This window comes from Geotrypetes seraphini, chromosome 1 (genome assembly GCF_902459505.1).
Source record: "Geotrypetes seraphini chromosome 1, aGeoSer1.1, whole genome shotgun sequence".
Classification (NCBI taxonomy): Eukaryota; Metazoa; Chordata; class Amphibia; order Gymnophiona; family Dermophiidae; genus Geotrypetes; species Geotrypetes seraphini.
Window position 1 is genome coordinate 312,341,385 of NC_047084.1, and position 15,410 is coordinate 312,356,794.

General features: G+C 47.1%; 1 protein-coding gene across 8 annotated transcripts in view; it reads right to left on the minus strand.

The window, feature by feature from the left end:
- SEC24B (SEC24 homolog B, COPII coat complex component) overlaps window positions 1-15,410 on the minus strand; it is a 237,619-nt gene that overhangs the window by 124,954 nt on the left and 97,255 nt on the right. For all 8 annotated transcript variants that reach the window (XM_033956191.1, XM_033956237.1, XM_033956226.1 and 5 more), the window contains one exon: window positions 3,154-3,280. In XM_033956191.1, the coding sequence (XP_033812082.1) occupies window positions 3,154-3,280 (127 nt within the window). The remainder of the gene's footprint in view (window positions 1-3,153; window positions 3,281-15,410) is intronic.

Consider the following 15,410-nt stretch of genomic DNA (forward strand, 5'->3'; position numbering starts at 1 on the left):
AGACCTTTCGGTGCTTGTTGGATCTCCATGTGGTGGTTCCAGTTCCCCCGCAGGAGTGGGGCATAGGTTGGTACTCGATTTACTTTGTGATGCCAAAGAAAGAAGGGACCTTTCGACACATCCTGGATTTGAAGGGGGTCAACAGGGCTCTTCACGTGCCTTCCTTCTGCAACGAAAGTTTGAGGTTGGTGATTCTGGCAGTTCATCTGGGGGAGTTTCTGACCTCTCTAGATCTGACTGAGGACTACTTCCATATTCCTATTCGGGCCTCCCATCATCGCTTCCTGCGCTTTGCAATCTTGGGGCATCATTATCAGTTCTGTGCTCTTCCCTTTGGTCTGGCCATGGCTCCGCGGACATTCACCAAGGTGATGGTGGTCGTTGTGGCGGCATTGCGAAGAGGGTATTCTTGTTCATCCCTACCTGGACGACTGGTTGATTCGCGCCAAGTCGTTCCTGGAGAGCACTCGGGTCACAGCTTGGGTGGTGGAGTTTCTGCAGTCGCTGGGCTGGGTAGTCAACTTTGCCAAGAGCCCGTTATCCCCATCTCAGCGCCTGGAATATCTAGGGAGCCTGTTCAACACCTCCTTGGGGAAGGTTTTCCTTCTGGAGACCCGGATAAGCAAATTGCAATCTCAGATTCGTCTGCTTATGGCGTCCCGGTGTCCTCGGGCGCAGGATTTCCTCCAAGTCTTGGAGTCGATGGCAGTCTCCCTCAATGTGGTGAGGTGGTTGTGGGCCCACATGTGTCCTCTTCAGTATGCTCTTCTTCGGAGGTGGTCGCCTCAGAGGCACAGTCTGGATCACCCTGTTCCGCTTCCGGGCCTAGCTTGGGGCAGTCTTGGTTGGTGGCTCCAGACCCCCCCATCTTTTACAAGGGGCAAGTCTAGACCAGCTGCAGTGGATGGTGCTGTTCACGGATGCCAGTTTTATCAGTTGGGGAGCTCAGTGTCTAGGTCACTCAGCTCAGGGCACATGGTCCGTGGAGGAGGCTTCTTGGTTGATCAATGTCTTGGAGACCAGAGCCATTCATCTGGTGTTGATAGCCTTCCAGTCCTTTCTGATGGGAAAGTCAGTCAGGGTTCTGTCAGACAATGCCACGGCAGTGGCCTATGTCAATTATCAGGGGGGCACCAGGAGCACTTTGGTGGCACAGGAGGTGACTCTGCTCATGGTCTGGCCGGAGTCTCATCTTCAAGAAACATCAGCATCTCACATAGCCGGAGTGAAGAATGTTTAAGCGGACTTCCTCAGTTGTCACATGCTAGATCCCAGAGAGTGGTGTCTAAGCCAGGCGGCTTTTCAGTTGATAGTGCAGTCTTGGGGTCAGCCCCTCATGGACCTGATGGCCACAAATGTCAACGCCAAAACACCCCGCTTCTTCAATCGTCGCAGAGACGGTCAGGCCAAGGGCCTGGATGCTCTGGTTCAACCATGACCAAGGGAGGGACTGTTGTATTTGTTCCCTCTGTGGCCATTAGTGGGCAGAGTTCTTCTCTACATAATTCGCCATCTGGGTCTCATGGTTCTGGTGGCTCCTGATTGGCCTTGACGACCATGGTACGTGGATATGGTGAGGAATCTGGTGTTGGATCCTCTTCCTCTGCCTCTCTTGGACTACCTTCTAACTCAGAGTCCCATTCCAATGTTCGATCCGGGTCCCTTTTGTTTTACAGCTTGGCTCTTGAAAGAGGTCGCCTAGGTAAAAAGGGGAATTCAGATAAGGTGATCTCAACTCTCTTGAGGTCCTGGAGGCTTTCCACTTCTCGGGATTATGTGAGGGTTTGGCATCTATTTGAGGAGTGGTGTGATGCGCGTGGGGTGGTCTCTTTTTGCGCTTCCCTGCCTAACCTCTTAAAGAGTTTTTGCAGGATGGCCTGGATAGGGGATTGGCTTGGTCTTCTCTCCGGGTTCAGCTTGTGGCCTTGTCAGCCTTTTGGGGGTTCGTGAAAGGTCAGCGGTTGACTGCCATTCGCTTCTTGCGGGCGGCCAAGTTGATCAGGCCTCCCGTGCGGCCCTCTGTTCCATCTTGGGATCTCAATCTGGTTCTGTCAGTTCTAGTGCACCCTCCTTTTAAACCGTTGGGCGCCTGCTCTTTGAAGGACCTTACTCTCAAAGCGGTCTTCTTGGTGGCCATTACTTCAGCTAGATGTGTTTCTGAGCTGCAGGCTTTCTCTTGTAGGGCTCCCTTCTTGGAGTTTTCTAGGGAGCGGGTTGTCTTGAGTCCTATTCCTTCCTTTTTGCCAAAAGTTGTTCCTCCTTTTCATGTTAATCAATCTGTAGTCCTCCCGGTGTTGGGTAGTCGGGAGGGCTCTTCTGAGCAAAGACAGCTGCACAAGTTGGTTGTTAGTCGGGTCCTTGCAGAGGACCCAGGAGATCATCTCTTTGTTCTTCTAGCGGGTTCTCGTAAGGGGGATGGCGCTTCTAAGGCTACTATTGCGTGCTGAATCAAGGAGACTATTGCTTCCTCTTATCTTCTGAAGAAGCCTGTTCCGGAATTTCTCAAGGTTCATTCCACTAGGGGTCAGGCAGCTTCTTGGGCTGAATCTTCTCTAGTGCCTCCAGTGGATATTTGCAAGGCTGCAGTCTGGTCTTCTCTGCATTCCTTTGTTAGACACTACCATGTAGATGTTCAAGCGCGTTGGGACGCGGTATTTGGTGAACGTGTTCTGGTGTCAGCCCTTTGGGGGTCCCACCCTTGATGGGTACTGCTTTGCTAAGTCCCATCCATAAGAAACAATACCGGTCTATCAAACGATACAGAAGGATAAATTAGGTTCTTAGCTGCTAATTTCCTTTCTGTTAGCTTGTAGACCGGTATAGTTCTGTCTTTGTGTGGCGATTGCGGGTTTTTGTTCGTATTCTGATTTTGAATTTTTCTGCAGGTTCTAGTATTCTTCTAGGGCCGGGGAGAAGAAAGAACAGCGGCTATGGCTCAGCTGGCGAGCTGTGAGGATGCTTTCTATGCCAGGTTTATGTTCTGCACATGTTCCAACAGTATAAGTATTTGTTGTTTTTATTCACTTTACTGATCTTTCTATCTGTGCACTTTGAATGATTTTCAAAACTTTTAACACCAATGTGGTTATAGTTTCTAAATGAAGTTCAGAATAAGAGCATACAATAAATTCATTTTTTCCTTTTATTACTCACCATCATTCACTCTATAGCACAGGTTACATTTCCACCTCCTTTGGTCAATAAATGATACAAAAGGATTAATGTATGTCCTGCAGGACCTGCACCTCACAATGGTGCTTGAAGTTATCACTGGTAATTGCTAAAAATATAAACAAAATCTTTTAGTATTAGGTAGACCTTCTATCTCACCTGTAGATCTTCATTTCAACCCGCTTTTAGTCTTCTTATCTTCTACCACATTTTTAAAAATCTTAACTTGTAATTAATTGCACAAATCAATACAAAACTGCTTCTATACAAGCACAAGCAACAAATCATTATCTTTTATCTGGGATGAAGCTTCCATTCTGTTTCTTATTCGGCAGCTAGACTCCATGCTAAGAAAGCTGGATGACTTATGATGAGACTTGGGGAACAATAGCAAAGCAGTTATTAACGAAACATGAGTTCTCTATAGAGAGCATGATAAACTGAGTGTCATCACTCAATAGTAATGACACTGAGCAAAGCTTTCAGAATTCAAAAACCCAGAAATATTTGAGAATATACCCAAGATCCTGCATACCTCTCTATGTGCTCTTCCCCAGTATAAAAACAGCTTAGAAATCCATCTGCTGATTTATCCTGCTACCTAGAGAGAATCTTTGTTACAAGTAAGAGTTCTGCATTCTCCACTGGGAAGCAGGATGAGTCATTCACATATGGAGGACTTCCAAGCTGCCATCTAAAGGAGACCAGTAGTTTTTTTTGTGATGCAAACTTGCAAAGCATGGGCACTCACTTTTTAGCTGTACATTTATTTTTAATGCCATCTAATTGCAATAATCTTTTAAAAAGGGTAGCCTGTTCTCGGCTCTTTTAGGAGGGTGGGCTAAAAAATTGAGTAAATAAATAACCAGAAGGGTCTGGATTAGGATGCAAAGTGTTCAAACTGCTGGTCCAAAAAAACTGTCCATCTTAGATGATGCACTAAACAATGAGCCATGAACATATAGACCACATTTGTTCCTTATAGGTGCCAAACAGACTTTTGCTGATTTAGGGCTAGCGGTTTTAGCGTGCACTTAGCGTATGCTACAATGCCACGCCTGCTAGACGTTAACGCCTCCATAGAGCTGGCATTAGTATTTTCCGTGTACAGCGGGGTTAGTGCATGCTAAAAACGCTAGCACGCCTTCTTAAAAGGAGCCCTTAGTCTATACCAGATAAGCATGCATTTTACCAGTCAGATTTTGGTTTGGGAACAGCAAATGTTATTGGATATGGGAGAGTGGGGAGACACACAATTTTATTTGACCACCATCATGAGGTCACCAGACAAGAAGATTTATTAGCACAGTTTTTTGTTTTGCTCAAATTGTTACTATTACAGCACATTTTAAATGTCATATATTTGACCCTGTACTGTGGCATAAATCTACTTTTTTTTTTTTTTTTTTGGGGGGGGCGCTAAATTGCATCTTGTAGTATATAGAAGTCTGTGGGAAGAAACTAGTTCTTGGAATAGCCCAATTAAAAATATTTAAGGAAAAATTAATTTCTTACCTTGCTAATCTTCCTTCTTGTAAACAGGAATAGTCCTGATCATAGGGTTAAACCCCCCATCAGTCGTGAGGGTTGTAGAGAGCCCACTGTTTGTTTTAATGCTCCACCTCCCATCACTCTGCGATGAGCTCCGCTCTCTCAGGGCCAGATGCACTAAGAGGATCGGTGAGACCGTGTGGGTCTGCGAGACCATGTGGGTTTGCACCGATCTGTTTTTTGGGCTGATTCAGAAAGAGCTATTGATGCACTCAAAAGTTTGCTTGCAAATGATTCACACATATCTTAATTGTAATGCCTGACTCTGCCATCCAATGATCGCTGTGTGACTCTCACACATGCGCAGAGCCGGCAGGGAAAGCCTGATCAGCCGTTCAGGAAACCTTTTGTTTTATTTACTTTTTTAAATGGGCACATATGCTGTGCATGTTATACATGCACAATATTTGCCCCATAAAACAAAAAGAAAACCCTACCCCCCCACTGATGAAAGACCTCCCCAACAAAGTGACCACGAACCATCCCCCTACGCATCAGCGAAAACAGCAGGAGGAATGTCCATTCCCTCCTGCCATGCCAAATCCCTCCCATCACAAAAGAAAATGAGCAGGAGGGATGTGCACTTCCTCATGCCAGTGTGACTTCCCCCCCCGGCGGCAGCGATATGGGAAGGCCCACTCCTGTGTCCCCCCAAACATCCCCTACCCTCCTCCCTACAAAAAGGCAGGAGGAATGCCTACCCCCCCTCCTGCCACTGGAGGTACCCTGCCGTCCTCCCGTACCTTTTTAAACACATTGGAGCAGAACAGAAGCTCACTCCATCCTACCCATAGGCCTACCCCTCCGAAATGGTGGATATTTTCCTCTCTGATGCATCATGTGATGCACAGGGAAAGACCTAAGGCCCTGACTGGTTCACACGCCTAGGGCCCTGGGGTCTTAGGCATCTGAGCCAATCAGAGCCTTAGGCTCCTTCCTCTGTATCCCATGATACAAGGGGGAGGAGTCTAAGGCCCTGATTGGCTTCAGGTAGGCCGGAATGAGCTTCCATCCTGCTCAAATGTGTCTAAAAAGGTACCGGGGTGGGGTGGGGGTTCGGGGGAGTGGCAGGGGACTTCCAGGGCAGGAGGGAGTGGGCATCCTTCCTGCCTTTTTTTTTTGAGGGGGGAGGGTAGTAGATATTTGGGGAGGATATGGGAGTGGACCTTCCTGTATCGTTGCCGTGGAGGGGGGAGTCATATTGGCAGGAGTAAGTGTGCATCCCTCCTGCCAAATTTCTTTTACGGTGGGGGGATTCGGCATGGGAGGAGGAAATGGGCATTCCTCCTGCCTTTTTCGCTGGCGTGGGGGGGGAGTGGTTCATGGTGCATTCATTGGGGAGGGTCGTCATCGGCAGGCGTGTGTTTTTTTTCTAATGGGACAGATATTGTGTATGTGTAACAAGCACAGCATCTGTGCCCTTTAAAAAAAAAGGTTCAACAAGTAAGCGACCCATTTTCCGATCCGGCCATGCAAATTAGCTAAAACCCCATGCAAACCAGCTAAGCGATTAATGCTTTAACATCGCTTGGCTATGCACAAAAAAAAGGTCAGGGTTTTAGCAATCCGAAAAAAACAACAGGTCTACTGTGTTACCAACAGATCTGCCAGGTTTTTTTTTTCTCCATTTTATTTATTGGCACAGATATTTTTTATGCCTTTGGGAGGGGCCTTTGGCGTTTTGTAGCCCACTGTAGCCCAGGACAGGGCTCAATAGCACTCCCAGTGGATACCACAGAATAGCACCCTGACGTGTGACCCAAAATGGAGTCACCCTGCAGGACTGGACTTTAAACAGGAACAAAAAAAAAATCACAAAGCACCAAAATCAAAGTTCATGGAAAAGGATTCAACTTTACTCATTCCTTTCTGGAAAGTAAGTAGTTCATCATATAACTTGTACACTTGTCAGAATTTCTCCCACAGCAGCAGGAAACCAAAATATCCCAAGAAACAAGTGAAAACGGTACAAAATAAAGCTCTGGGCTTGTTCCCAGCCTTAACTCAATCCTCGCTGCAGGTGAGGATTTAGCTCTCCCTAGAGCTAATACTACCTGTGCCCCAGCAGGCAGTTTCAAAGAAAACACAAACACAGTTCAAGGCATTTGTTCAATAGCTCTAGTGTCCAAAAGTTCCATTAAAGCCTCTGGCCAGTTCAGCTCACTGCCAGGGTAGGAGAGTGTCAGGTTTTGCAAAAGAAAGGCCTCAATACAGGCTTTCAAAATTCCCGCCCAGGATGATAGCAAAACCTCTCCCAAGCAATACACACTCCCAGCTTTCCAAAACAAAAATAGTCCCAAACAGTCCAGAGCAAAAATCACAACTCACTATTTGCTGGTAGAGACCCAGTCTACCTGCATGGCTTCAGCAAAATCCGGAGCGCACTCTGACAGACTTTCCTCACACTCCATGGGCTGTTCTTCTGGAAATAGCAGCTCCTCAGCTTGTCCAGCCTCTAACAGCTCCATGGGAATAGGGCGGTTGCTCCTGCTTGGTCCCGGGGACTCCCTAGGGAGAAAAGGTTTAAACCTTCTCCCTAGCTGACTACCCTGCCTGGTCTCAACTGCAGGTTTAAATACTTTGGGGCAACGCCCTACTCTAGTTGAGTCAGCAGAGTAACTGGGACCTCTTGGGCTCCCCCGGTGGTGGCTTGGGGATAGATCACCTAACTCATCCTCGCACAATTCAGGCTCCCTCTGGTGGTCACAGGATGAATTATCACTCTCAGGCACCCTATGTCCCTTCCTGATTCCACCCCGGGATTTCATTTTTACTTTTTCCCCTGCCCTAACTGGGACCTTGGCAGGGAGAATACCTGGCTGGTCACAGTTTAAGCCAATCACATGATGCACCGGGGAGGGGAAGGCCCAAAATTTTGGACAGGTGGGTCTTGGAGGAGTAGTGATGGAGCATCCCTCCTGCTCCCAACTTTCTTGAAAGGTACCGGGGGGGGGGGCATAGGGGACCTCCGGGGCAGGAGAGAATGGGCATCCCTCCTGCCTTTTATTGGGGGGAGTGTAGGGGATGTTTGGGGGGAAAAGTGTGCACCCCTCTTGCCGTTTCACTGCCGTAGGGGTATGTGGACGGCAAGGCAGGAGGGAGTGGGAATTCCTCCTGCCATTTTTTCTCATGGGGGGTCTATGGCAGGAGGTAATGGGCATTCTTCTTGCCGATTTTCGTTAGCACGGGGGAGGGGGGATTCAACAAAATGGAGCATGGAAAGCAGTTATTTACAATGTCCAATGTGACACAGACAAGAGGACATAGACTGAAGCTGAGGGGGGGACAGGTCCAGGACGAATATCAGGAAGTTTCTGTTTGAGTTAGCTGAGAGTGAGCCCTTTAAACTTGATTAATGAATGCCGTTGCCATCTTGTCTTGCTAAACGTGTGCAAGCTGGAATAACTCTGGAATAACTCTGGAATGAAATGGCTCTGGTATGTATGTATTTATTTATTTATTTAGATTTCTGGACACCCGGAATGCTCTCCCAGAGAAAGTAATTGCAGAATCCACCGTTCTAGGATTTAAGGGTAAACTAGATGCACATCTCCTTAAGAGTGGCATAGAGTGATTCGGGTAAGGGTAAATTAGATGCACATCTCCCTTGAGAAGCATACAGTGATATGGGGACTAAAACTATGCCAGGGTACACCTGGCGGGGCCTCCACATGTGCGGATCACTGGACTTGATGGACCCAGGGTCTGATCTGGAGATGGCAATTCTTATGTATTTGTCGAAGGTCATCAAGGAAGGCCGTCATAAGCTTGGGGGGGGGGTGTTAATGGGCACAGCATCTGTGCCCATTAAAAGAAAAAAAAAAAAGTTTCCTCCCCCGAATAGCTGAGTGGCAGGAGGCTGCTTTTGGGGCTTCCCCTGCCTCCTAGCTGTTTGGGCTCCTCTTGCCAGCTCTGCACATGTGTGAGAATCGCTCTCACAGCAATCAATTGGACGGGAGAGACGGGGATTATGACAAACCTCCACGTGAATCATTAGCATGCAAACTTTTTAGTGCATCAATAGCTCTTTTTGAATCGGCCAAAAATCGAATTGGAGCAGACCCATATGGTCTTACGATCCTCTTTAGTGTATCTAGTCCACTATCTGCTTTCCTCAGTCCCATAGGTATGAAAGCTGGGAGTTGCACCTCCTGGTTTAAGTGAAAACTGGAAGGAAGGGACCATTCAAATCGAGACTCTGGCCTTTGAAGTGCGAAGAAAGTGTTTCTTGCAGGACAGAGCCCACAGCTCCAACTCCCTTCTCACTGACGTTACAGCCACTAAGAAAATTGTCTTAACCATTAGATATATCAGGAAAACTTCCTCCAAAAGCTCATACAGGACCTTCACAAGTGACTGCAGAAAGACAAAAAAGGCTGCAACGCTGGAGGGTGAAGGCGCAAGGCTCCCTTTAAAAATCTGACCTGCACTCTGCAACAGGAAAGTCCGACTATCTGTACCTTGAGAGAGCTAACTGCCAGGCCCTTCTTCAGACCTTCCTGCAGGAAGTCGAGCACCACCGAAACTGGTGCGGTCACCGGGTCTGAGCACCATTGCTGAAACACTTCTAGGCTTTTGTCTAGGCCACTAATGTGGACTGCTTCTTAGACCTCAGGAACATGGCAATAACTTCAGCCTTTATGCCCTAAGGCTTTATGCTCAAGAGCCATGCCATAAGACCAACGTGCTCTGAATCCTCCAGGGCAATGGGACCCTGTGAGAAGATTCGGATGACAATGAAGCCTGGGAGCCTCGTCCCTCTTTTTGAAGGTGTGGTCTCCAGAATTGTACATAATATTCTAAATGAGGTCTCACCAGAGTCTTATACAGGGGCATCAATACCTCCTTTTTCCTACTGGCCATACTTCTCCTTTGCACCCTAGCATTCTTCTAGCTTTCACCATCACCTTTTCAATCTGTTTGGCCACTTTAAGATCATCACATACAATCACACCCAAGTCTCGCTCGTCTGTCGTGCACATAATTTCTTCACCCCCTAAACTGTACCGTTCCCTCAGGTTTTTGCAGTCCAAATGCATGACCTAACATTTCTTATCATTAAATTTTAGCTGCCAAATTTCAGACCATTCTTCAAGCTTTGCCAGATCTTTCTTCATGTTATTCACACCATCCTGGGTGTCTACTATATTGAAGATTTTGGCATCATCTGCAAATAGGCAAATCTTACCTGGCAGCTCTACAGTAATATCATTTATAAAAATGGTAAAAATAACTGGCCCAAAACTAGAACCTTGAGGCACACTACTGGTAACATCCCTTTCCTCAGAGCGATCTCCATTGATCACTACCCTCTGTTACCTTCCACTCAACCAGTTCTTGACTTGAAGACCTGAATATGTATATGCTAGAGCAGTAGTTCTCAACCCTGTCCTAGAGGACCACCAGCCAGTCGGCAAAGACAAATGGCTATATGGTATTTTAAATACTTTTTTGGTTGTCTTGATTGGCAGCTCACATTTGAAATGCAAATCTCCTCTTTAGTAACAAAATCATTCTTCAGAGCAAAAGAATTTCCATACTAGGATAGATCGAAGGTCCATCAAGCCGGTTTCCAAAAGTGGCCAACCCAGGCCCCTAGTTCTTAGCTACATCCCAGGTAATAAAATAGATTTTATGCTGCTTATCCTAGGAATAAGCAGTGGCTTTACATCTGGAATAGTGTAATATTATTTATGCCAGTGGCTTTACACCTGGAATAGTGTAATATTTATGCCAGCCTTCTTAAGCACATTCAATCTGTTCAGAATGCTGCTGTTGGAATTCTTTGCGGTGCTACAAGGTTTGATCATATTACACCCTGACTTGTACTGCAACATTGGCTTCCAATACAATACTTTGTAAAATTTAAAATACTACTGCTAACACAAAGTATTATATACAGATACTCCTTGCTGCCTTTCTTCAGTTTTAACTCTTCAGGAAGAACTTTGTGGGCCCTTCATGACAGATGATTAATTCTTCCTCCCATAAAAACTGACAAGGAAATCTGCCTTTTTCTTTTTTGCTCTATCACTCTGGAACTCTTTACCCAGAAAACTACATATTGAAGCTTCGTATCTTAAATTTAGGTCAGCACTGAAGAGAGACCTTTTTAGCATACCTTTTCCTTATTTCCCCCAGTACAATTTTATACATGAGGTGTAGTGTCACAGATCTAACTCTTGTCTCTTATTTTAAATCTCTGTTGTCATTGTCTCCTTTATAAGAAATTACTGGCATTCCAATTTCTATGCCTTTCCTTTTATTGTGAATCATATAAATGTTGTTGTTCTTGTTTTTAAAAAAATTATTATTATTATTATAGGCTTGGAGCTGTGATGTTATGCTGCCATCTTGTGCTTTTTTGTGGCTAATGCAATTCTGTTGAAAATACACTTCCCCCTCCCCATTTGCGGTTTCGGCAATCGCAATTTCACATATTCGCGATTTTTTGGGGAGGGGGAAAAAGAAAAAAAAAACCACATTGTTAAGTCTTCCCCCCGGCATCCCGGCCTTACCTGGTGGTCTAGCGGGCTTTCGGGACAGGAGCCAAACTAAGCAATGTAGTGGGCAAAAGCACAACAGACATAAATTCAATGTCCGACAACATGATGCACGACCTACTCCTACTGGAGCGCTGGTCTAGGTCCTGGCAACTCAGCTTCAATGCCAAAAAATGCAAAGTCATGCACCTGGGCAGCCAAAATCCATGCAAGACTTACACCCTTAATGGCGAGATCCTAACAAGAACTGAAGCAGAACAAGACTTAGGGGTGATCATCAGTGAGAACATGAAGACTGCCAATCAAGTGGAGCAAGCTTCATCCAAGGCAAGGCAAATCATAGGTTGCATACGCAGGAGTTTCGTCAGCCGTAAGCCTGAAGTCATTATGCCATTGCATAGATCCATGGTGAAGCCCCACCTGGAATACTGTGTGCAATTTTGGAGGCCGCATTACCGTAAGGATGTGCTGAGACTGGAGTCGGTCCAGAGAATGGCCACCCGGATGGTGTTGGGACTCAAGGATCTCCCGTACGAGGAATGGCTGGATAAGTTGCAGCTGTACTCACTCGAGGAACGCAGAGAGAGGGGTGACATGATCGAGACATTCAAGTATCTCACGGGCTGCATCGAGGTGGAAGAAGATATCTTCTTTTTCAAGGGTCTCGCGGCAACAAGGGGGCATCCGTGGAAAATCAGGAGCGGGAAACTGCACGGGGACACCAGGAAATTCTTTTTCACTGAAAGGGTGGTTGATCGCTGGAATAGTCTTCCACTTCAGGTTATTGAGGCCAGCAGCGTGCCTGATTTTAAGGCCAAATGGGATAGACACGTGGGATCTATTCACAGAGAAAGGTAGGGGAGGGTCATTGGGGTGGGCAGACTAGATGGGCCAGGGCCCTTATCTGCCATCTATTTCTATGTTTCTATGATCTTCCTTCGCTCCTGCCCCGTGCAGATTGCCATTCGGAAATAGCTATAGGGAGTTCCTGTCGTAGTCTTGAGAGACTACGGGAACTCACAGCAGCCATTTCCTAATGGCGATCTGCACGGGGCAGGATTGTAGGAAGATCGCTCCTGCCCCAAAAGCCCGCTAGACCACCAGGTAAAGCCGGGAATGCAGGAGGGAGGCGGGGGTGGGTCAGAGCCAGATATTCACGGTTTTTCGCCATTCGCGGTCCGGCTCTGCCCCTATCCCCCGCGAATCCGGAGGGAGAAGTGTAAACACTTTTTCCCTTCTTTGATAGATGCACACCATCCCTGCTCAGTAGCCCTTGGAAAATCATCCCATGGTCCAGGAAGCCAAAACGCTCTTTATGACACCATCCACGTAGCCACGCATTCATCTCCAGGATGTGAACTTTTCTGCCATGGTCTTTACCCTCAATCAAGAAAAAAAGGGGGTATAAAGGATAATTGATACAAAACCTAGTTTAATAAATTTTTATTTATGTAGTGTCTAACTTCTATTTTTTATGAAAAAATCTATTATTGCTAATAACCCAAATTCAATTGTGTAAACAACTTATTTTGGGCACACATTTACCCTAATATATAAATGAATTAATAAATTAATAAATTAAGAGGCTGGAGTATCATAAAGGATGCATTATTCTCAGTAAAGATACCTCTTATAACTTGGATGTTATTTCAAGTCTTCATCCTGAATGCATGCAATGTAAACATTTACTTCAAGCCTCCTTCCTACCTCAAAAGATTTTTAATTTAATTTAATTAAAAAACTATCAACTAACTGACTAAGACCTATCCTTTATTTAATTCAACAATCTATATTATAATTACATTTTTATCTAAAATTCAATTCAATTAATCAAAAATGTATTGTAATATATCAAAAAAGAGAGAAGAACAACAACACTTATCTTAGTGGCTTCCCTGCCAGGACCAACGTTGGTGGGTTGTGAACTACCAGACGCTCAAACTATTTTAGAGCGTTTCAGCTATTACCTAGCCTTCATCGGGGGACAATATGGTTGCTGTACCACTATTTAATTTCTCAACTACAACAACAAAGTTGTGCGGGAGCATAGCTGTTGACTTGGCACCATTGTGTCTTCTTGGAGGCAGGGCTGACATGAGACCCCAAGGGTTGCTGGTGTCTGGAGATGTCAAATCTCTGAGCAGAGGCACCTGTACAATACTGGCATACATCAAAACAAACATTTGTCCAATTTAGAAAGGCCTGACACACCCTTGTCTATTTGAGCCAGAGGGCCACTTCATCACCTGAAAAGCTGCTGCACAGAGGGATCCTCTGGTCGAGCGGGACTATTGCCTCCTGACTTCCGGTCCCTGAAAGAGAACCAGAGACCTCCAGGCAAAAAATTGCGCCCTGTGAAAGGTATGGAATCCCACATCCAATCCTCCCAGTCCTGGTCTGCATGGTCACTCAGACTGGGCACCGAATTCCTTAGCTGCGGGGGGTTCCTGTGGAGGAGTCTCTCTCCGGTCCAATGCTGGTGCACCCGCAGGCAGCCCAAAGTGTCCTGGACACATCAAATAAGCATTCCAAGGAGATTCACAAAGTCTGGAGTAAACCCCTGAACAGGAGGCCTCCAGCTCAGCAGCACCTCTCTCCTGCTGCCCTTCTGGATTACCCAGCAGCATTTGCTCCTCAGGGGACAGTGATACACTGCTGTCCAAGGGCAGGGAAGACAATGACTCACCATCCCATACACACAGCAACCCCAAACTCATCAGGATGCATACGAATCCACTGTAGTAACGGTGGAGTAGAGAACTGTTTTCGAAACCAGCAGGTTTCCGTTCTTACCTTGGTGTAGTGTTTCTTAGGCATTGTGAGGAATAATGGATCTGCAGCTTGTTTACATTTACTCGCTTATACTATTACACTATCATATTAAAAAGACAAAATTCTTGATGCAGTCTATGGAATAATAAATGTCTCTCCAGTATCAACAGTGATTTTTTTTTGTTATATAACACATTAACTTATAGATTGGGAAATTTTCTAAGTCTTTATTGTTTTTCAAAAGGAGAATGAATGGTATTTACCTATGTATTTTTGCACTTTGTCTTTGAAGCACTATAATGGTATCACTAATAATAAAACCCTAAGCGCACATGCGCACTCCTACCTGCATGATCTGTAGCTCTGTGGCTTTGCATGCGCAGTAGAAGGAGTCAGCGGTGGTTTCTTCTGTGCATACGGAGGCTGAAAACGAATGAGGTCTGATGGTCTGCAGCCCTCCACACCGCCTGCTCCTCCTGCACCGGGGTCAGAATCCTTGTCAGCATCCCCCCCCCCCCCCCAGCGCTTCTTTCAGCTCCTGCTGCACGGGGCCCACGCTGTTCATACCGGCCATCAGGCAAGGGACTTGTCGGGGGGGATGAAAACTCAAAGCCCCTGTCTAGAGGAACCAGCTGGGCCGAGCCAGCTGACAGTACCGGTGGGAGATACAAACTGCAGAGAAAGGAGGCGGGACTGGCGGGCTCACGCACGGCACGCACAGATGGCGTGGGGACCCAGCGAGAGGAGGCCAGCATCAGCGACCCGACTACCGCTGGATCAGAGACCAGACCCTCCCCACCTGAGGCCCTAAGCCCGCTGCTCACCCCTGCCCCTAAACTCCCATGCAGCTGACCTTGGAATCACGCACAGGAGCCCCGCCCCGACCGGCTCCTCCAGGCCGACAACACGCACGGGGCTAAGACGGCCGGCCGAAGCACCGGATTTGACACTGCAAAAACGGGGGATCCTCCGCTGCGCCAGTAGCCCTGCATGCCGCTACACCTCCAATGCAAGGACCAGCAAGCCAACGATAGGAAAGCCCCGAGCACCACCCATGGTGCCCGACGTACACAACCGGCCCCGCGCACTGCACAGGGAAGTGGAGGGGGAGGGAATGCTGCTGCACAGGGAAGTGGGGTGGGAGGAGGGAAATGCTGCTTCACAGGGAAATGGAGGGGGAGGGAATGCTGCTGCTGCACAGGGAAGGGGGGAGGGAAATGCTGCTGCTGCACAGGGAGGGGGGGAGAGAGAAAGGGGGCCAGGGAGCGAACTTGCTTTGCTTTGGGGGGAGGGGTGTGCTGGGGGCAGGGAGCAATCTTGGTTTGCTTTGGGGGGAAGACAGAAGGGGGCCACAGAGGAAGACAAAGAAAGGCAGGCAGGCAGGGGGCCACTGAGAGAGACAGAAAGAGAGGC